Source organism: Accipiter gentilis, chromosome 2 (assembly GCF_929443795.1).
Source record: "Accipiter gentilis chromosome 2, bAccGen1.1, whole genome shotgun sequence".
NCBI lineage: Eukaryota > Metazoa > Chordata > Aves > Accipitriformes > Accipitridae > Astur > Astur gentilis.
Window position 1 is genome coordinate 32,107,185 of NC_064881.1, and position 23,534 is coordinate 32,130,718.

At 42.8% G+C, this 23,534-nt stretch overlaps 1 protein-coding gene across 4 annotated transcripts in view; it reads right to left on the reverse strand.

Moving 5' to 3' along the window:
• The window catches only part of NCALD (neurocalcin delta), a 60,339-nt gene that overhangs the window by 8,757 nt on the left and 28,048 nt on the right, over window positions 1-23,534 (reverse strand). For 3 of the 4 annotated variants that reach the window (XR_007508465.1, XM_049819929.1, XM_049819942.1), the window contains exons 2-3: window positions 7,300-7,696; window positions 263-368 (exon numbers count right to left, since the gene is read on the reverse strand). Coding sequence is in view for 3 of the 4 variants with exons in the window: in XM_049819929.1 (XP_049675886.1) it covers window positions 263-368; window positions 7,300-7,677 (484 nt within the window). In the remaining variant the exon portion in view is untranslated. Of the gene's footprint in view, window positions 1-262; window positions 369-7,299; window positions 7,697-17,871; window positions 18,103-23,534 lie in introns of those variants that run through there. The other variant, XM_049819950.1, reaches the window with a different exon arrangement.

Consider the following 23,534-nt stretch of genomic DNA (forward strand, 5'->3'; position numbering starts at 1 on the left):
GTGGGTCGCAGCACACCTGCCAAGCCTCTGGACAAGCACAGTGGAAGGAAGCCAGGGGAGCCCAAGTAAAATCCCTGGGAAAGCAACCCTGCAAGGCAAAGCTCTGCCTGCTTGCACCCCGCTGGCTGTGGATGGTGGTGACTTTGCCTGGGTGGCCGAAGGAACAGTGGTGGGTTTGAAGGGTCGCCCTGTGTAGGCAGGACACCCCAGCCGCCCTGCACAGGGGCAAAGGCAGCCACCCCCATCTCTGGAGGGTGCCTACCATCACGGTTGGTGTCCATCTGGCGGAAGATCTTCTCTGTCCTCTTCTCTGGTGTCGACTCGTCTTCCGGCATCTTCATTACAGAAGAAACCATCTTATAGATTGCCTGTGTGGTATGACAGGAGCAAAGAGCTGGTAAGAAACACATTATCTTAATGCAATTATTATCTCCTGGTGACAGAAATAGGCGGAAAATAGCCTGGGGACATCGTCTGGGACCTGCTCTCTGGATGCTGAAGGGAGTCAGGTGGCACCTGTACATGCAGCTGCCCTCTTCAGTGGGATGCTCATTTATGAAGTCATGGTCAAACACAAGCTGGGTTTGGACCGAGGTTACATTTTTCCTTATCAAAACAGTCTTCAGATGGATTTATCACTTGTACAGCACGTTAGGCACTGGCAACTCCCAGTGCCTGGGGGAACAGTAAGACCACTGAGATCTTGCCCCGCACTGTGGTATGTCTTTGTGCTTCGGTCACCCAGGCTCCATCCTCACCACCCTGTCCCCTCACCCTGCCTTTGCTTCCCTCCATCTCCTTTCTCTCCCTCCTTGGTCAGCATCCTGCCCGCGGGGAGGGCAGTGACTCACTCCCGGCATTTGCCGTGTCTCACAGATAATGAAGACTTGACCAGCAAGGAGGTGGCCTTTCCCTCGGGGGCTGGTGTGTGTACACAGCTCCAAACCCCATTCACAATTCGTTCCACAGAGAGCAGATGTTCTGGTCCCACACGGCACTGGTGCCACCCATAGCTATTCTCTGCACAGAAAAATCCATTAGTCACGTATGGTGCTAGCTGCCCCTAAAAGAGAGGTAATGTTAATTTTAAAACAAGGATGAGTAGTTGTCTCTGAACTGGTTATCCAAATGTTGCCTGAAAATATGAGCAGGCAGTACCAGTAAACAAGTGGTTTTCGTGTTAGATATCTTTACGGTGCCACACAGCTGGGACAACAGCAGCAGCCAGACAGCTGTGGGCTGGTGGCCTCGAGGGAGCCTCCCGGCCATTTGGAGAGGCAGCACATCCCAGCCCAAGGCAGTGCTGCCCTGGTTGACCAGCTCCTTCTGCTTCCCATTGCAGCTCGTTGGCCTCCGGCTGACAGGCGCTGCACTGGGCAGTCACTTTGCCCTCCAGCCCTGGTCTGTAGATGTGGATCGCTTTCTTCCACAGATTCGAATTCTTGTTCCCCACCACCCCCCCACCCCGCCAACACAGTGTCTGCAGCGGTCAGTTGATAACTTAGTGCAGACATGATTGCTTTAGCTATTTGCTCTCTGCTTCTCCCGTTCTGGGAGGGGGGGTCCTTGGCGCAAGCCCAAGATGGCTCGCTGGATCTCCCCTCTCCCTTTTCCCATTCATGAAGGTACTCCTCCTAGCATGTTCCCACCATCTGGCCCAGGGTCCCAAGGGCCAGCTCCAGGAATGTAACAGCACAGATTCACGAGCTGGAGGATGCCTTGAAGCAGCAGACTTTACACTCAGATCAGGGAGGACCCGCTTCCTTGGCCATCTTGCTGGCTTCTCCTCTGCCATCACTCACCTCTCACATCTCCTGGCCTTTAAATAACTTAAAGAGTTGCACCCCGAGAAAGGCATTTGTCTGTTTAATTATTTATTCATCACTTACGCTCAGTGCAATCAAACATCTGCTCCCTCAGTTATGTCACCAACAGCGTGGCTGTGTATTTCCCGGTCTACTCTCCAGTAAGTCTCTAACACTCGCTATGGACCCGAGCAGGGGAACAGATGAGAACATTTCAGCACAAACAGCAGCTGGCTGGATGGAAAAGCGGTGGGCACCCTTTTAATTGTCATCACCATCAACTTCATCATCATCATGATTTGGACTGTGGGAGTGCCCAAAGGCTCCCAAGGGGATTAGGGTGCCAGAGTATTGGGCAGAGCCCCAGTACAGGCAGGGATGCTGTCCACACAACTGTGATCGTCTGATAACCAGGAGAACGGAAGAAAGGATGAACATGCAAGCACACGAACATAGGGATGAGGGAGCCGGGGGAAGGAGGCAATAGGGGAAGAAAAAAAAGGAGAGGGTGGACAGTAAGAATTTACACCTTCCTCATCTTCATCAGCATGCAAGGCTCGCAAGGGTCAGAGCAGAGATGAGGCTTATAAATCTGCCAATGTTTAAGCATCTTAAGCTGTCTGGCTTTTGTCTGGGGTAGGAAGAGAGGTGGAGGGGTCATTCCCTCACTCTGGGTGAGAGGACGGCAAAGCGGAGAATCTGTATTGAAAGTGTGGGAGGAATGCCCTGGACTGGGAGTGCAGGCGTGTTTACCCTGATCAAAGTAACCATAGTAAGAATATGCAGATTTTTAGGACAAAAAAAAAAAAAAGCACTTCAGGATGACTTCATCCTACAGGGTCCTTTTCACAGAGGCGTGTGAAGGGAATAGCAGATGAGATATTCTAGGAAAGCCAGATGGGAATAACATAGTAAGCGTTCCTTTCATGCTGAAAATGGTTACTCTGGACAAATTCTTATGTCCTTACTCAGAAGTTCAGTGGGAAGTTTTCCCAAAGTAAAAGCTAGCTAAAGCTGATTAAGAATCTCGAGACTTGCCCCATATTAATTCAGTGCAGCTACACAGAGCTCTTTATTGCATGTTTGAAAGAGCAAGCTTTGAAAGGGAGCTGGTTTCATGCGGTAATTACATGGAGCTGGGCTGTACCAACCCTGGGCTGTGACCCAGGACCGAAAGGCTGCAGGTGCTCCACTCCACATGGAGTACGACTCCTCAGCCTCACAGCACTTGGGCTGAAAGCCACCATTGGCATTCAGCAGGAGAAGGTTTGGTGGTGGTTATCTGTCAGCAGCCACCTGAGTCAGGGCAGCTTTTTCAGGTGGACTTCTTGTCAAGAGGGCTCCTTACAGCTCCCTGGTGCCCCTGAATGCCATCAAGAAATTGTGCCTCCCGAGCCCTGTGTGCATCACTGGAGTGAGCACAGGCTGCAGCTTCATCTGAACTGGCTGGTTCCCTGCTGAGTTCTCCCCTTTGATTTTCCGCCCTCATGTGGATGTGCGGTGATGGGTGATTTAGGGCAAGTCTCACCCCTGTGCCCATTTGCTCAGGTTTTGCTCCCAGTCGCTGGCTGTCACTGCTGCACTCGGGCCAGAAACCTTTGTGGGGGCTGCACTTCCCTGCTATACTCGGCAAAGTGTCAAAGAGCTCCTTACGATGATGGCAGCAATGACAGCACAAATTTTCAGTCAATCCTTTTTACCCTGTTGAAATTAATTTTGACAGCTAAAAGCCTCATGAAGTGAAGAGTCGGCCTGAAAAGAATTGCATTCCTCTCAATCTTATAGGGATTTTTTGAGACTGTCTTTACTGAGAGCAATATCAGCTTCTGCTTCTTCCCATGTCAGCTTCTGTTTCTTCCTGGCTTACAAATAAACTAGCCCAGCAAGCGAAACCTGTGTGCTCTGTTTGTATTAAACTGAAACCGTTATTCTCGTCTCTCAGCTCAGTATTCTTAAGATGCCTTATGACTCCATATGGTGAAAAAATATATCCTTAGAACAAGGTTTCCATCTCTTATTTGAACTCTTCATATAAGAGACTTTCACCAAGTGCTTCCCGTTTCAGAAAGGGGAACAAACACAAATCTTCTAGCTGATTTGCAGCAATTTTTTAGCGGACTGGGCTATTTAGATCATAGGTAAACATATGGGAGACATGAAAAACACTTCTAGAGCAGGAGAAGCTGAGTGGATCTGTGGTGAGGTCTGTCAAGAGGGCAGGCTATGAAGCGTCATCCCACAGTACTTTGTGCTATGCCTCGTAGGTGTAGCAGTACCCCATGCACCTTTCACTAGGCTCTGCAGTCGTCAGCCCACCGCTAAAGTCCTTCAAGTTATGTGATCCTCCAAACTGTGCAGAGAGCTCCATGTGGATGGCTCGCGTGTGTCTCTAAGCAGGGCTTTTTGGACGGTTGTCTAAGGGAAGCTCACCGGCAGCCACGGTGAGTCTTGTGATAGGCTACGTGTACGTGGTTAACAGCACTATGGTAAATGGAGCTTAAAGGAATGCAGGTGTTTTGCCCTCTATCCCATTGCTTTGCAGAGAAAACAGGCTTCAGAAAGTGGTTATGGATCTGAATGTTCATCTCCTTGACAGCTGGCCAGTTACTAGGGCTCTTGTGGGACACGAGCCATCCTAACCAGTAGCTCTGCTGTTTCAGTGCTGCTGCTGCTACCACTGTTAGCAGAAGCACCTTCTTGCAATGTTGAGCAAGGGTGCAATGCCTGCATTGCCTGCAGTGGTGTTAGATTAGGCCAGAGCATGAGAAAGGAAATGCAAGTAACCATTAGCATAACAGTGAAAATCACTACTGAGAGAGGACTTTCAAAGCACAAAGAGAAGCAGACTGTAAAAGAAGAAAAGCATGCCTTGCCCCTATCCTATTTAAGATACAGTAATCCCACAGTAATAGGGGCAGCATTTTCCTGTGAAACAAAGATTTTTAGATTGATGGTGTTTCTTTTAGCGTTCATTTTGATGTATTGTCTCATGCAAAAATCCCGATGAAAACATAATAAATCCTGCTATATCAATATGCAAATGTATGCCAGATAAGGGACTTGTAATAGGTTCCTCTGAGACATATATCAGAGATATAACAGAGTTCTGTTTTTCACTATCAGAAAGATTGTGATGGCTGAGGGCCCCGAGGAAGATATTTGATACAGATTCCTGTCTTTCCATATTAAGAAATAATCATCTTTTGCAAATGAAAGTGATAGTTGTTAGCTGTTTTTTTGTAAGTCTAATCACTCTACATCAAAGGAACCTCTCAATAAAGCAAGAAAATGTGCTCATCTCCTTCAGTTTCATATATCAGCTGAACACGCTTCCAGAGACTATGCAACAAATCCTACCCCACCGGGAGGAGCTATGGGTGACCAGTGCAATACAGGGAGATCGTTATGACCATAAAAAACTGGAAGAAGAGAACAGGGTGAGATCTACAAGCACGTTGCCTCATGGGAAGGTCCATCACAGATAGGGCAGCTTTCCTGACTGTAAAACCACTGATGGTCCATGGTGTGGAATTGACTGTTGCTCAGGCTTATTATTAGGCTGTTTACTTCCATAATAGTTTTTTGTGCTGTCCCTCAAAATGTGGGGTGAGAGTAAATGAAAGAAAGCATCACTGAGTTGAGTTTCAAGTAAGGTCTGAAAGGAGGAGAGAGCCAAGCCTCGCAAGAAGTGCAGTGGGAGGGATGGAGTGCCAGGCTGAGGTTCCATACACAGTCAAAGTGTTGCTCTGGGTTGGATGTACACATTCACAAAATGTCACCCTACACTGACCCCTAAGCTGCAGTTTCATTTGACGATAGCATCACGGTTGTAAAAGACAATGCTACAATTTGGTACCAACACGACTGTGGAGAGGAGGCAAAGCAGTTCATGCTCTAATCATGCTGGTGAGCAGGTCTAGGGTAACTGGAAAAAGCTGCAGGTTTTGCTGGTCCTCGCTTGGCCCGCTCCAGAGAATCTAGCCACTGCTGTTTTCATTAAATTTGACACGAACACATTTGTGGCATTGTTCTCCCTGTTTGTAAGTCTTCTGGCCTGGGAGGCTTCGTGCTGCCATTCAGCACTGAGGCCCTCCTGGGCTACTTGGCAGCAGCAAGGGGTCCTGCAGTCCCTGGGGCATCTCCTCCTCCGAGGAGCAGGCACTTACTCGGGTTTGGCTCCTTGTGTTTGCTTTTACTTTGTTCCTTTGGGATTCTCTTTGTTTTCTCATGAGCAGAAATACAGCTAGAAAACCAATAATTGACAGCTTATTTACCCTACCCGGGGGAAAGGAAGATTTGTAAGGAACAGAGTATCTTCCAGTGCAAATATTCCATGGGGTTTGTCATGGCACAGAGACAGGGAGGTCTCTGCATCTGAATGCTGTCCTGCTCTTTAACTCAGACACAGGACCACAAACCAGAACAAGTGAAAGGCGACGCAACAACCCTACATTTGCAGGTGAGCTTTGTGTCTGGTCTTGCTGAAGCGGTGCAAGTGCTGGTGTTAGCTACTGTTCAGAGGACATGAGAAGAGCCCTGGTAGAAAGACAAGGGCACCACATCTTAGGCTGACTCCGTACATGCAGTTTGCCATCGCAGCCTGTAATTTGTGTGCATTCCTTTCCCTTGATTTCCAGCACAAATATAAGTCTGAATAACACAGGACATAGTTAGCACTCCAAAATTTCCAAGGAAAGAAAGGATCTTGATAACAGGCTTTTTTTTTTTTTTTTTAAACAGCGCTGCATTATACAGATTCAAGCTGTGTAAATATACTACCATATCAAAAATGTTTTACAGCTTTCAGTGAAGTGATGTGCCTCAAGGGTAAAAACATGTTAGAGGAAGCTAAAGTGAGGTGGGACTCCTACTAACACCACAAGAAAATGCATTCAAAGAAGCTGTGTATGGAATCGTCTTCTACCCAGGTAAGGTTTATCTATACTGGTAACTTAATATGAAGACAGCTAGTATGATACTAAGTATGCAGACCTCACTGGAATTAGGCAGACAGACACCTTTCAAAATATGTGAGCTGGTTCTTTGTAACAGCATGATTTCAAAGTAGATTTGTTTCTTATTGTGGAGGGACCCTGCCTTCCTTAAAAGTACACTCCCTGGTTGATCTAAGATACCTACTTGGTCCAACTGTAATTAATTGTAATTAATTGAGAGTGATTTCCCAAAGGACAGAATCACATTTATCAGCAGGTTAGTTGCTGTGCTCCAGACCAAAAGAACTCCCGAGGGAGAACTTCCCATGCAGCATGTTGCTCAGGAAAAGCTTGCAATGGATATCAAATGCTGTAGTTTGAATTGTGACATGATCTTTGCCAGATGAAATAACATTTTATATTCAAACGGTTATACAAAGAACCAAGATCATAAACCCCCCAATGCTGCCAGTTTTTCATTTGGTGTCTCACTGCAATAATTTGCTTCATAATTTGCTTGGAAGGAGGGAGGCCAAGGGGTGCCTCTGAGCAGCACATACCTGCACAATTTCCAGCATCTCTGACTTACTGATGTAGCCGTTCCCATCGAGGTCGTACATGCTGAATGCCCACTTCAGCTTTTGCTCCAGTTTACCTCTTGATGTTACGCTCAAGGCTATGATGAATTCTCTGAAATCTATTGTTCCGTCTCCATTGGCATCAAAAGTGCGGAATACATGTTCCGCAAACTTTGAAGCGTCCCCATAAGGGAAAAAGTTCCCATATATTTTTTTAAACTCCTCCATAGATAAATGTCCACTTGGGCAGTCTCTCAAGAAGCCTTTGTACCACTCCTGGATCTCGTGTTCTGTAAAGTCTGTACTTTCTAGCAAATCTTGCATGACTTCAGGGCGTAGTTTGCTATTTTGCTTTCCCATATTGGTGTCAAAGTATTACCTGCAGAGGAAAAACAAACACATATAAATTATTATTACTATTATTAATAACTGTTAGCTTGGAGGCTGTAGAAGAACAGTATGCTGGATTCTGAGTTTTCTGATTCACTCTTGGGAATCAACTGAAACTTTGGGCACCATCGACTACTACAAGTATACTCTGAAAAAATTCATAAGCCTAATCTACATGTTGATTACACTGTCTTTTCAGCGTCTGGAGAACTGTAATTACATTGAATTTACTGCCATCCTTCTTTGCCTTTGAAATCACGAGGTAAGCAATGTGTTGCAAGGTGTAGCTGACTGGTAGCTGTGTGTTGCAGCACACCCTCCATCCCAGTCACCCAGCTGTCTCAAGGACCCTGATCTGAATGAGATATACATTTTTTTGTGTCTCTGGTGGAAGCCAGGTTGCTACAAAAGGCTACGCTCACTTGGTCTTGCTCCAAAATGGGATCAAGGTGCATCTGCAGTGTACACTGAAACCAGGAGCTCCAAAGCCCTCCTAGGTATATCTTTATAGCCAGAATCAAACAGAGCAACCCAGAAGTTGCCTCTCTTGTTTGTCATGGACCAATTGCCATTTTAGTTCAAAATGCAGATAAAATCTCAGAAGATTTTATCATGGTGGATTCCCCCACCCCAAACTATTACTGTGTTTTTTAATTCTCTTTGTAGCCAGAAATTGGATCTATTACTAATAGTAATCTGGATCGTCACCGCTTTTTGAAAAAAATCTCTTAAAAAAAAAAAAAGGAGAAAAAAAAAGTACCCAGAGAACAAAATTGGAAATTTGTTTCCCTTAAATTAACCATTATGAAATATTACTGAATACAGCTTCTGTTAAATCACCTTAATTATATTTTATTTAAGGCACGTTGCTACATATCACGTTGTACAGCAGATTTACTAATGACTGATGCCCTTTGGGTTTTAAGTTTTGGAGCCTGAGTGTGCTGGTTCCAAAAGGCATCATCATCAGTTTTACTGGAAGCTTAGCATTGTACCTGAATTCTGGGAAGCTATTCTCTATCAACAGAAACCTGCCTGAGAATTTGTCATGCAAATGACAGTCACAACTAAAATGTGATGCATGGATAACTTAAGCAGAATTGCAAAATAATTTATACAAGACTTCCACAGTGTTGTCAGAATGGATTCTCTGGGCCACAGAGATGGATTAATGAACGATGTCTGGAGTGGCTAATGACCATTCAATAAAATGTCCTTTCTATACCAAGGTAATACTTTGAAAAAATGAAGAATAATACAGTATCATCACATGTCAGAAGCAGCTAGTGAGAAATGTACACCATTTGAAGCTAATCTACTGTCTCTTCTATTTGGCACTGGGAAGAAGAAATTGAGACTCTCCTGGGTTGATGTTAATTGTTTCCTGTGGTGAGAAGCTCCCTTCTCCCCAAGGTAAATTTGAACTCCCTAAGGCATCTAGAGGACTGACTCCTTAATCTCCTGTGTTCTTGGAACAGAATGACTAAAAAGCTTTATTTCTCAAGGGTAAAATGGTGGGATCCATCCTAGATCTAGCTGTGTCTCCACAGGATCCACTGATGGCTGTCCGGTAATTAGATGTCTAGCCTAAACTCATTGTCTACACAGTTGATGGAGAATAGGCTTCCCTGTTCACAGAGAGGAGGCTGAAAGGGGTGAGGTGTCCTGTCTGATGGGATACTCTCCATCTCCTGACCATTTCAGGGGCCTGGGTGACTGCCTTGATCCAAATGATGTCTTTTCCTCCAAAATCTCTCCAAAACACTTGGAAAGTGGAAGATGCCACCTCAAAGGTAATTTCTTCTATTGCCTTTCCTCCTTTCAACCTAATCAAAACCCACTGTACACTTTTTAAGTAATCCAGGCTCTTAATACCCTGGAAGCAGCAAAAAAGTCCCTGTTTTATAGGCCCAGTCCAACAGCTGCGGAGGCAGCTGATGGTTGCATTGCCTTCAGCGGGTGTTGGATGGGGTCCATAATAAACAACCTGGGAATTAGCTGAGTGAACGGATTACGTTAGGGCAGCCAGACGGGTTTATGTCAGGCAAAACAACAGGAGCAGGGGCTGCCAGCAGGATGGAAGAGCAACTGGACAAGTGAAGTGGCCAGGCTTAGTTTAGAGCAGCACCAGTTCAATAAAGAACAAACCAGTAAAATCCCCAGAGAAGGTAGCAACTACCCATACCCACGGCTGGCAGCTATTCTGCAGCCCCAGGGGCTGCACACTTTGCAGACTGTTAGAGTAGAAAGGGAAGATCTCTGACTAATGTGCAAGCCAGCTGCAGTAGGAGTGAGCTGGCTTTAGTGATATAATCCCTTGCTGCTTTTTAATATCTCAAACATTTGAAAATGCAAAACTCAGCTTGCACACTTCCAGTCCAGAGTCTTTTGAAAAATAAAACAGTAAGGTAACGTGCAGGCAGTGGCCTTCAAGAGGTAGCCTATAAGAATGTGTTTCAGTTCAAAAAATGATGTCTTTATAGCTGCACATGGCTCCAGGTACAATATATTTTTACCAAGTAATAAAACATACAGAATAGCAGAGTGCACTGCCTTGCATTGGTAGGAGCAAAACGTCACAATCAGAAAAAATCTACATTCTCCAGGCAGAAAGGGAGAGGTAGCCATATGTGACTTGCAATAAGGGGTTGAAATTCACAGCCACTGTGATGCCAGGCAACGCAGTCAAAACCGGTAGGATTATTTCTGAGTCCACTTCTGATGAATTTGTATCATGTTCTTTGCCCTCCAGATTGTTCCTTATTAATAGGTGGTGTTCTAGGAACCGTAACAATGGGATTTATTGTGCCCATTCTATCAACAACAGATCAAAATGCTTTTGCAGTCCAAGTACAGAAAATCCTTGAAGACACTGGAAGAACCTTATAATCACTTCATACACTGCTACCTGCCTCTTCAGGATAGATTAGATTATGGGCAGAGTACAGTGAGCTAAGAGAATGTCAGCTAACAATGACAGCAATAAATGCACAGAATGAAATAAAACTGGATCTGATTTTAGGTATTTTTTCACACTTTATCATCTCTGTAGACCTTTCAAATTTCTAATAAATGATTAAATGTTAAAAATACGGCAATTGCGGTGACAAAGTAAAATATTGACAATACTGAGAAATAGATGTTGTAGGTGTACAAAACAAGGACAAATGAAGTGTTTAATGATTATATTTAATGACACTTCTACAATTTCTTCCTCTGATACTATGGTGTTAGACATAATATATACGAATGACTTCCTATATGGAATGAAGATCACATGCAAAAATATTAAGTTCTTAATTCTGAAGGCAATATTGTTTGGTAAAAGAATGTGATGTGTTTATGGCTTGAAGGGTTGATGCCATTTCAGCCAACAACTACAGAAGATCAGAAAGGAAAGCATCACTGCTGTGTGGTTGCTATGGAAAGAATCTCTGTTCACTGATTATTTTGAGAAATGTCATAGGCTCTGCTCCATGAAGTAAATACTTAGAGCTTGCTCTGATCAGGTCTAGGCGTGGAGTTTTTAAGATGAGACTGAAGACAGAGCTGTTTGACAGACAACAGGCTGTGACAATTCAGCATCTAAGAGAATAAATAAATGAACTAGCAACTGACACCACACCGACTGACTTTCCCTGCGGTGCAGTATATTGTGTGCAGACAGGACATCGATGCTGTTACAGACTTCTCCTCAAACAGGGAGAACTGACTGGACAGAAAGGCAATGAACACATATTCTGTCATGTGTTTCTTGTCAGCAGTTTGCTGCTGCTCATTTACAGTTGTTACCTCAATCTGAAACCTCAGGGTAAGGCAAACATATTGCCTGCTTGAGCAACCGCCTCTCAGGAGCTGGGAAGCTGCAGCAGCCAAGAGCATGCAGCTAACCCATTGCTGTGGGAATGCAATGCAAGCATCTAAACGTATTTCCTTAAAAGAAATCAGATTATTTTTTTTTTTCTGTTGGGGGTTCACTACAATAAGCAAGTGCTAGAAAGACCTTTCTAACAACGCTTTTGCTCTTCAAACTTGACACCCATCATATAGAAGACAACCTTTTTTTTTTTTTTTTTTTTTTTGATTGAGCTCAGTCTGCCAAAGACAGCAAGACATCTTAATTTTGATTTAGGCTTAAATCTGAAGGTAAGTCCACTCTTGAGAAGAAGTATAATGAGAAAGGGGCACTTGTCCAGGGAAGTGTTACTCTAAAAATGGAGAATTTAGAATATTGGGTACTTTGTAGCTAACAGGGTGCAAGGCACCTGAAAGGTGTAAAGAATCAGTTTGAAGACAAGTCCCGCCTGATATTCCAGTGGGGATAGCAAGGCAAATCACACCATTGGCTTGGCTACAGAGACCAACTGTGTAAAAATGAAGGCAGAAAACTTTTCAGAAACAAGTAAGGAAAGCTCCTTTTTGTGATTTCAGTGTTATTCCACAATTTAAAATTAGAAAGCATTAGATAACAAAACATGAGCTTTAGGGAACAATCTTTCAGTGGCAGAGAGATAACACTAGGCAATGAAGGAAGCCTTTTACACAGCTGGTTTATACAGTTCTAAAGCCACAGGATGCACACAGGGGTAGTTCTGGGGCATGGATAGAGAAAGTTTCAGTAACACACCACTAAAGTGAGGAGGACATTTCTCCAGCATAGCTGAGAGACAGCTGGGTGGTAGACACACCAGTAACCATCTTACTTGACTAGTAATATGGCTCTGTAATATTACAGAAAACAGGGATGAACCACCTCATTATTGTTTGCCTTCAGAAACTGCTGTTTCCCGGTTTCTTACACACACGGTCTGACCTGCTTCCAGGAAATAATCCACTTATCGGGGCAATGCCGTCTTTAACATTTCTAAAACATAATTTTGGAATTTCCCTGAGACTAGCAATTGTGGAATTTCAGTCTCTGCCAAGCAGCCGAATAAGTTCCTGACGACCACTGGAATGAACCAAAGGCTGAGTGGGACAACAGCATCACTCCAAACCAGCGCTGCTACCTGACAGTTGCGAGAAGGCAGCATGAGTCGGTCCCCTGCGGCAATGCCTAATGACTTGTCCGTAGTACGAGTGCTTTCTGCAGACCCTGTGGTTCTCCACTCACCATCATTGCTGTTGTTTTTCCTCCAGAGTAACTGTTGTTCATTACTAAATCCTGGACATTTGATGAGTGGACTTACACACACCATCCATCTCTCAAGCTGTCTACACATCTGGATACAGCAGGGATCTCACCTTTCATGTCCTACCCACCAGTAGTCATCTCCTGTCACCGCATACCAGCCTCCACAGTGCAGCATATAGGGCTCCTGTAAGCTAAATTCTCCTGCCATCACTTTCTGCCACTCCTTCCACTTACTTCTTTGCCTGTCACTCTGCAAGTCTGCTCTGTCACTAGCTCAAAGAAGGGGTGCTGCTCTGTCCTGGTTGACCAAACCTTGCAGCATGGCATCCCTTACCCTGCAATGAGGGGGGGCTGGGGGATGTCAGGGGGAGACTGCAGTGCATCTCAGAGTGTGGGACTTTGGCTGGGGATGTGTTCCCGGGCCTTCCAGGCCAAAATTTTGCCCTGTTCTCAACAAATCACAGAGTTAGAGGTACTCTCTTCCTTCTCCTCTGCCAGCTGCTATCATTGCTTGGTTAAGCTTCAGATACCAAAGACCAATTCACCAATTACAGCCCATGGCAGCCTCTGCAAATTCTGCTGTAATTTGCGATCCAACGTACGCACATTTCCAGAAGCATCTCTGGTTCCTCTTTGTCCACGCCCTTACAGAATGGGGGAAGATATGTGCATTTACAAAAGTCAAGGCCTTGGTGAACACATTCTGGTATAAAAGCCAAGTTTCCTTCATAAGGTCAGCTATTCCTTCAGGCTGTAATACTGCTAACTGCTGTACAAGCTATGTAATGAGATGGTTCAAAGCAGCAGCTATCTTAAAGGACACGTTCTCTTCCCATCTATGTATGCTCTTTCTCTGTGGCTGCAACACTAACGTTGCCATGGCCCGATCATGAATGCAAACCCAACAGTAAATGTGGACAATGCACTCTCTGTCATCTTGTAGCTCTCCAGTGAGACTCAGGTGAGCAGGGCAGGAATGCGTATTCAGTGATGTCTGCCATGTCCCAGCACCGGGAAACTCTGTAGTAGTTCACTGAACTCCCAACAAGCAGGTCGGGCAGAGTGCTTTTCTTTTGCATTGCTCTCCTTTTGCCCTTCCGATGTTCACAATGTCAGAGCCACCTCCAGCGCTGATCTCCAATTTCCTGTTGGAAATTTCAGTGCCAGTGGAGGATCCCACTTGTGGGACATAGTGCTCTTGGTTACAGCAGCAGCGGTGCTAGGAAGAACAACTTCTCAGGTTTTAGCCTCCTTCTGTGAAGCGCAGGTGGTACCCGGTCTTCTTGGTCCCACAGAAAACTACCTTGCAGGCTCTTGGAAGCAGCCACTTTGCTTCCTTCTGGCCATTTCTACTTTGTTTTCACACGTTCATTTGAGTAACCGGTGCAACAATGCTTGCCAAGAAAGGCTTTTATTTAATTTTTAAAAAAACAACATCTTGGAACATATTTTTGAAAGAAAACCAAACTTATTAAAAATCACAGAGGGACTTAGCAACAAAATAAATACATGCAGTATAAAATTTTGAGCCTTACCATCCTCAATTTGTCTGCTTATATTGGCAAACAGCAAAAAAAAAAAAAAAGGATAAAATCCATGAACAAGTTGCATTAAAAAAATCTGACATTCTCCTATCAATGTTCACGAGAAAGACCAGTAAAAAGATTTGCAGTGCAGTATAGCAAGTACCCAATGCCTGAAATTTATACTATGGAGTAAAACTTCTGGCTAAAACTATAGCTGACATTAAAGAACAGGAAGGAAGAATAATGAAGAAATGAAGAGGAAAAAAACAGAGGAAAAGGTGTGGATGGAATCATCATTCAGTATCTGTGCTTCGTTTGTTAATAGAAGGAACAGGGGACACATCTGCTATCCAGTTACCCATTGGAGTTCCTAACCTGTTCAACACAATAAATTTCATTTATTTTGTATTAGGCTTTTAGTCTGATTCCAGGATTCTGACGTTTTCACTGCTGCAAGTTACTGTTTTGTTTTGTGTCACCTTCCTGCTCCTCCAGCCTCCTTACTGGGGAACCTTCCTCTACAAAAGGTGCCCCTAATTGCTCCTTTGACAGTATTTGTTGGGTGCTTTCCTGCTACAGCCTCCAGGAGAAACTCAAGACAAGAAATAAAAGTAAAACCTTTGTAGCTCTGTGTTTTTGTTGAGGTGGGCAGTCCAAGCAGGAGCAGCTGCACGGAGTTCATGTGTTTCAAACTTGGAGGCGCTTATGGATATCAAACATCAAAAGCCCAGGCTCTTATTCCTTCAGATTTGCCCAGGCAGAGAAATGCTACAGCTGCTCCACATTGTCTCCTGTTTCTCTTTATTGTAATTCCTTTGTGCATTTTAGCAATGAGGGGTTGGAGGAGGGACAAGCAGCAGAAAGGCAGTGGCCCCATCAATAAATGCTAGTACATTACTATCAGGGTCTTCAGCATCAGTGGGTTAACTAGATAACAGCCCAGTGCTTATCGCGTTACTCTCAGCAATGCCCACAGTCTCGGCTGGAATTGTTTTGAGACCAGTAAGTGGTGTTTCGGCCTCAAGCAGCGAAAGGGATGATGGCCTCAGCACTCCCTCACCTCTGCATCAGCTTCAGCATCACTGGGGCTTCCAGAGTAGCTCTCTGATTCCAAAGTGTTCCCTGTAAGGCTGAGTGTGTGGTACAAGAAAAATGACTAGGTGTAAGTATTTCTAGTACTGGGAGTTGGGGGAGAAGAGCATGTTATGTGGGTTTGCGCAGCGTGACATATTGTGCGGTGACTGCTCTTGCCTTCATGGCTGCTCACTCTTTCCATCTTAAAGCCTTGCATTTAGGACTCAGAGCTTGTCTGTGAAACTGCTCCTAACTGAAATTTGGTGTACATCTATCCATCAAAGGGGAGCGCCTCTGTATTTGCACATGTAATGGACTCTGTTGGCTCCACCTCCACCCATCAGATTTTGAATGCGTGGGGACATTAACAAGGTCTGTTCTTAACCTACTGGTAATCAGCTACTTGCTGCTGCTGCATCGAGAGCCTGGCGGTTACACAGGGGAGGTGGAGCTCACTCGCCTTGGCACAAAATCTCTGCCACTTCAGAGTGCACCTAGGCATCTTTAGGAAGGTTTTCGGCTCAATTAAGGTATAACCTCTGTCCCCACGTAGGGGTAGACAGGCAGTGAAGACAGCCAGAAAAGGAACTTCTGGAGCTCCATATAAAGCAATCAGTGTTTCCAAATCCGACAGCGATCCTCCAAGACATAGGTGGGTATAAATGGGGTGCCTGTGCTCTCCTGTGCACATGGGGGGAGTCTGGCCCTCCAGCCTTTCTCAGTGCCCTGGGCTTTGTCCGGAGTGCTTTGGGAAGTGATGCAGAGGACCACCACCCTATGAGCAGTGTGAAAAATGACGCAGTAAGTGTTCATCAGTCATTCCCCAGGGCTGACCAGCAAAGGCTTCACCCACCCAGAACAGCTTGAAAGTAACGTTTTCCCTGCTTAATGAGAAATAACAAACTAAAAAGGAAAACAGAAACCAGACAAAAGGGGGAAAACTCACACAGATTTGGTTAAGCCCTCTTCCCAGATTCCCAGAGAGTCTCACTATTTGATTTTTTCCTCATTCTTTAAGAGCTCACAACAATAAAAATCATGCCAATGTTCACATGCTTTTGGGGTTCATTATCATTTGTTTGTGAAGAGTTGAGGAGCAAGAGTTTACCATAGGCTTTGTAAGAAAAAACCAACGATTTGTTTATTAATACTGGGTAGAACCATCTAAAGTCTTTAAAATAACTAACTCTGTCTTGGCAGACTTAAGATGACTCTTTTGGGAATTAGATATATATTTATATATTTGATTTCTTCAAACTCTCTGGAAATAGTATTTTTGTAGAAGTATGTTTGCCTTTGCCTAATTTTGTATGATAAAGGACAAGAGACACTTTGCTAACAGAGTACATTAGGACATCCACCCTCAGGAGGCTGCTTTTCCAGATTTTACTGCATTCAACTATTTCACTAAGCACAGGACATTTGCAATATTTATAAACATGGGTGTTAAGCTAACAGCAGGGGAGCTGGCAAAATCTCTCAGCCCATTCCAGCTGGAGGAGACTTTATCTAGTGGCATGCTTTCAAAAGGAGACCATATATCAAGATCCAAATGACAGACATTTTCTGCAGTTATTGTGTCTCCTATTATGAGAGCAACTTGTGAGCTGAAAGTCTCTTTGTTTAAAAATCCTATTCTGGACCACACTTCTTAAAATGCTCAAGATCACATTTTTCAAGTGCTCAGCACCCACAATTAAACTCAAGCTTCTCAAAAGAAACACATCTTCCATTTGGGCACCTGTGTAATAAGCAGCTTCTCAAAAAGCATCTGTACCCAGTAAACCGAGACCTCCCAGAAAAGAGCACCACTTATTTTGGTACCTAACAAGGGCCTGAGTGCGTTAGAAAAGCCAGCCTTCCTACACACCTGCGTCACTGCAATTTGTCTTTATCCTGGTACTCACATCTCCAGCCACGTCAAACTCGGTTTATTCTCCTTTTTTCTGAAGTGCTTCTCTCCTTTGTGTAAGGCACTCACTGGTGGTAACATAATCTTCCCCAATGTGACCAAGCGCACCAGTCATCGAACTCATCTAACAGCAACTTTACCGGGTTTCTAATCTGTCCTACATCTTGTTTAGTCCTTTTATGTAACCATATATGCAATACCTTGGTGGAGGGTAGCGGAAACTAAAGCAGAAAGCTACTGTTGCACAAAGTAACAGGAGAAGCTGATGTGAATTCATGATCTTGATTTTTTTATCTTTGTAAATAAACAGCATGTGACTCCCAAAGAGTGACATTTGTGCTTACTCTACCCTTAAAAAAATTGTTAACAGATGGTCTCCTATCCCACAGCAGAGACTTGGTGTTGACAGATAGAATGAAAGCATGATATTGGAAAAAACCGGAGCCATTAACTGGCAAACTAGTTATTTTTAAAGATGTTCTTATAATGGGGAAAGGAATGACGGTGGATGTTCCTACCTGGAGAGTAACTGTGAGTTTTTGTTCCATATTGAAGAAATTTAGTGGAACTTCCTCCGGGGAAGTAGGCAACGGGAGAGTGCGAGTGGGAGGTTCTGGCAGCCAGGACCAGAATTTTGCTAAGGAGATGGAAACAAGAGGCACTAAGATAATGTCAGAGTTTACAAGTTTGTAAATATGAAGGTTCAAGCCAGGGATGATTTGTCCAGCACCTAGCACTGTCAAGTGTACCTGAACACAAGGGACTTCATGTAAGAGGTGATACGGATGACTGAAAGAATTTTGTGGGTGTTGTAGGAATGTTTTAAAGCAGTTTTGAAAGAAGTTTTTAAACTGCAGATAAAGTGTTAATTTTCCCTTTGTGCATGTCTTATTTCTCAGAATGTTTACATCCTTGAACTTGCAAGATGAGTCTGTGAATTACTGGCCCCGGAAGAACAGCACTGGGTGAACATTTTTTCGGTAGAACCCATTTCTATCAGGTAATGCAGCGTAGCTGAAATCAAAATGTTTTGTGGAAATATGCCATAATCAGGAAAACAAATTTGGGAAAATGTCAGAATTTATCATTTCAACTTTATCTTTTCCTTTTCACACAGTAAAAAGTTTCAGTGTGACTTTATCTTTTTATGAATTTTGTTTTGGCGTTTATATTAGATGTTAATTTTAGCATCACAGTGGTTTTGACATTATTGAGAAAACAATTCATTGCCAATGAAGTGAAATAATTTGGTGTTTCCAGACCATTTTTAACTTCCATCCCACTGGGAAATTTTGATGTTTTGTTCCAATTTGCAGTGAAAATAAATATAAATGTCAAAATTTCCTTTGGAATGGGAATTTCAGATTCTAACCAGCTCTAATCAACAACAAAGCCATCTGCTTTGTATTAATGACTTAGGGCAGTATTTAATGCTGCAGAACAGAGTGATACTCTACTGCTCTGCATTGCTTTTGGAAGTCAATGACATATGGCAAGTTTCTAGCTCCTAGTTGTCTAGGGAAGTTTGAGGCTAGCCACTTTTATTTTATTCTTCATGCTGTCTTGCCAAATTCATGGAATTCATCACTCAAACCCAAGATTTTCCTGCGAATGTATGAGAAAACATCCTCCCCGTGACATATGGCACAGCCTACAGCCCCTACATCTGAAGGGAACTTGTAATTCCCAAATTACAGTGCAGTAAGCTACTTTCATTTTACAAAGGTTTTAAACTGATGATTTAAATAAAATATTTGCTCCATGATAAATGCCTATTTTCAAACATTAATAGGAAGATAAATCTATTTGTTTTCAAAAGATAACTTCATCCAGATGAGTAATAATTTAAACTCTATTTGAGAAGTCATGTTGACATGAAAGACACTAACACCGACAAAATAAAATAACATTTTAATTCTGGTTTAAGGCAATGTCTTTGTTATTTTTCCTAAAAGCTCTTTGCTGTCTTCACAGCTATACTCTTCATGCTGCAGAGAAGGTACAGGAAAACCACATAATTGCCCCCAGGCTGGTCCAGCAATCCAGTCTGCTTGCTGAGCTCAGCCATGGACCCCAGTTCAGGCCCTTTGCTGTGTCCCCTGAAAAGCCTCCTGTGGACAAGAATGGGGTTACCTTTGGCGATGACGGTATATCCTCTTTTTTCTAACAATCCGAAGATTATTCAAGCCACCTCAGGGTGCCTGCTTCTTCCCACTCTACGTGGGCAGCTGGCCTGGGAGAGCTGGATCTTTAGGTGTACAACAGGCATCTAATGTGGAGATGCTGCTTTGTGTTCCCTCTGAGCACTATTTGTGTGCTAACCTGATAAGAAACTTAGCTTGGATATGATCTATAAGGTTATCAGAAGATGATTTTGATTTGCATTCATTTTGGAAGTCAGAATGACATCCAGTCCTGACAGCCCACTGTGAAAAACACAGACCCGTGTCTTACCCAACTGCTATTTCATGCATAACACAGTGTGCTGCCTGATTTTAGAAATTACTCAACAGGAATGAATTTGGGATTTTGAACAACATGCTAAAGGTCGGTAAGCAAGCTCCCTTAAGAGGCATAGAAAAACATTTTCCAATTAAGTGCAAAAATAATTTGCTCTGCTTCTCTATCCATCTCTCTCACACATGTATAAACAAATGCTTCTATAACCTTTATTTTCTTACTATTACTTGTTATCAATAAGCAAAACCCTAGCAGTTCTCAATATTGAGTGTAGATAGTAGCCACTCATACAAACAATACTGTTTTACAAAGGAACCTTTGTAATAGAATCTATCACATAGTCATAATACAGACTGTAGTAAAAAAATAAACTTTTGCAAGAAGTAAACAAAAATTATTTACATGTTCATAGCATTAAACAAACTGCATTGAGAAATACTGTATAAAAACTAGGACTGAATCTAGACTGAAAAATCTTAATAATTGGTTTGAAAACTTTTCTGCCATCACTGAAAATTTTCTGTAAATTCAACTAAGATGAACTCCTCCACAAATGAATGGGTTAACAGAATGTCTGCCTTCACTATTAGCATCCTCAGAGGAAGTAAACAAAGTTCATCAGATAACTGTTTTCAGACAAACGAACTATTTTTTTCTCATGTGAACAACAATTTTTATTATTGTTGTAGAAAAGTAGAAGTGGCAGAACCAAAAACTTCTTTCCAAAGTTTAACTTTAGGAAAACAAGATTTTATCCAACATGGAATAAAATGCCACTTTTCACCACTTCCTAGTGACTGTAAATAAATAGAAATGCTGATCCTATAACACTTTTAGGCCGGTTTACTTTTGCTTCTTTGCTGTTCTCAAGATGTCAGCTTCTCTGAGATTTCTTGTATGTGACTTTTAGTGCCTCTCCCCATTTTTCACTTCCGAGGACTTTTAGTTATTGTGTTATTGTATAAAACTTTGTTCTTTCTTTGATGTTTTATTTCTTTTTTTTCCCTTGTCTCTTACTTTTCACTACTATTTCTTAGCTCCCTAGAACAAACACCATCTTTCTTATTTTTTCTATTATCTTTGAAAAAGTCCATGTCATATAATTTCTCTTAAATTTTTCTCTATTATTTCCTCTGTATTTCTGTTCCTACTATAGTGTTTCCAAGTATTGTTGTTTCCTGCACCATACCATACACTGTGTCAAAACAGTATCCTAACAATGAAATATATTATGACCGAAGCAGCAGGGTTTGGAAACCTTGGAAGGAGACCATCTATGGCATAATCTCTGTGTCTTTCTCTAATTAAATCATCCAAAAGAAATCGGTAGGAAAGACTTATTCTGTATCTAATTCCTAGCAAATTATTACCATTTCATCCACCATACTTTCACCTTGCTTCTTTTGTCTTAATGGTAGAGTAGCAGTGCTGTTTTTATTAAGAGCAGTTTCTGAACTATGAACAGCATCATCACCAATGTTTGATTAGAAATTCAGATTTTGATGATCTGATTCCTTTTCCAGGGAAACAATACTTTTCAGACATGGAAAGGAGTGGAAATACATGCGAGTGTGTGAGATGCTGACTCTAACCAGAATTTTTTGCCTGTGGCTAATGGAAGATTCACCAGTTACATGATGACCAATATTTCAGATCGATTCAGCAACGTATGCTTTTATGTAATCATAATCTCACTGATAGAAATCTCTGTTTCTGGCATTATTTGTTCCAGTTTCTTTTCTTGTTCTGTGTGCCCCATTCTTTCTACAGTAACCTTATGCTTCTGCATTCTCAGTATCATGCCTTATAAAAATAAAGGCCTTGTACTTGAAATGTCTCCCTCTCACTGCTTGCTACATATAGTTTTTAAGATGTCCTTAAAAATACCTTCAGCTGACAATTTGCTCTTCCACATAATCTTCACCAACAAGTTCTGTCCCAACCCACTCCCTGGACACTCCATGCTTCCTCTCACTTCATACATCAAATATTTCCTAATTCTCTCCTCTGCAACCGATGTTATGAAAACCAGTGAAGTTCCACTGCTTAGAAATGGGATGAACACTGAAGAATCAGCCCACTGTTTGTAAAGTGCCGTATAAAATCACCATACAAATTACTTATTCAATAATAAAAGCACATCCTGTTCCACCAAACATGTCTCATATCTTCATGTTCTAATTAATTCACTGGAAAGTCACTTAAATCAGTGAGCAACACAGGGATCCTCCTGTGAATTGCCAAAGGAATCCTCCAAGGAAGATTAAGAAATTGATAACTATGCAAATATATATGTATAACTTCCGTTTTCCTACTCACTTTTTCTTTATTAAAAGAAGGATGTTCCCCATGAGGCTTACTGCTCTTTAATGAATGTGCTAGGAAAGGGAGCCGTTCATGAAGAAACAGTATATATTTCATTGCAAGGTGCCCTAAAATCTATCACTCAGTTAAATTAAAATAAGGATGTTTTCACATTAGTCTCCACAGGATGATAAAACAGCTACTTACCAACAGTTTACCACCCAGCACTTGGTAAGATTAATTTGATCTCAATCTAAATGAAAGATGTAGCTATTAACATGTCATGAACACAGTTCAAACCCACACATCGTTCATTCATTTGTGATCAGATGGGAACCGGTTTCAGTGATCTCATACTAATTTGTGAAACCTCCTATCACCATATCTTGTCATTCCTCTGATTTTTAAAAGGCTGGCAGTAAAGTTGGCTTTGGAGTTGGTTTTCAGGTACTCAAATAAAAGGAAAAAAAAAGAAAAAATGAAAACCCACACACAACAACTTTGGAAGAAAGCCAGAATTTTCTTGGAAGCTTCCCTGATGAAGGAGTAGGAGTGGGATAGAGCAATAACCTTGATTTTGGCAGCAAACCTTTCTTCTGGCAACTTCATTAAAAAGCCATTCCACTTTATGAGTTATCAGCAAAGAGCTGGCATTTCTGAGCGTGACTGATGGTCCTCCCTGTGCTGACAAAATTAGAAACATCAATAATTCTTAGATTAATTGCTTAGAAAATTTCCAAGAGGCAAACATTTCCTTATTTTTAGACCCTTGTTTTCTGCTGTAGTCAAAGCAGTAAAAGCCAAAGTTCAACTACATGTACTTCACTTAAACGATGGCATCCCTGTACTCTGAGTTTTATATGTGTGCAGAAACAAGTGCATCAGTGCTGTGTGGGTGGGGGCATCCTATGGTGAGCGCCTGGTTCCCAGTCCCTGAATAAATCCTGATTTATCTCATAGAGACCTGGAAGCAGTCTTCTTGCCCATGTATCTATTCTTCCAAAGGAGCCTGGGACATGGAGATCCTAGGGCCTCTAACAGGGACTCCCAGGTACCAGCAACATGAGTGTGTGAAGGACAATCCATGCTCCATGGTGCTGGCTCAGCCATAACAAATTTTTGCATGTAGCTAGCAAGCAGTAAAAAACCTGTATTGGTCTAGAGGTGAGGATCCACACTGGCAGCGACATGGTCTGCTGGAGTGCTGGCACAATAGTTGTTGTAGCCAACTCAAGCACAAGGTTGAAAGTTGGGGAGCTGCTGTGAAATAATGCACTTAGATTTTCCCTGTTGCTTATGCAGGGAAAAAAAAGGGTCTTTCTGAAGAAGTTTTGTGTACTCTTCTCCACCCACTGCTTAGATATGCATCTGGAAATCCAAGAATGGGTTTGCTTTCTGCTTTTTCTCCTGAAAGGCC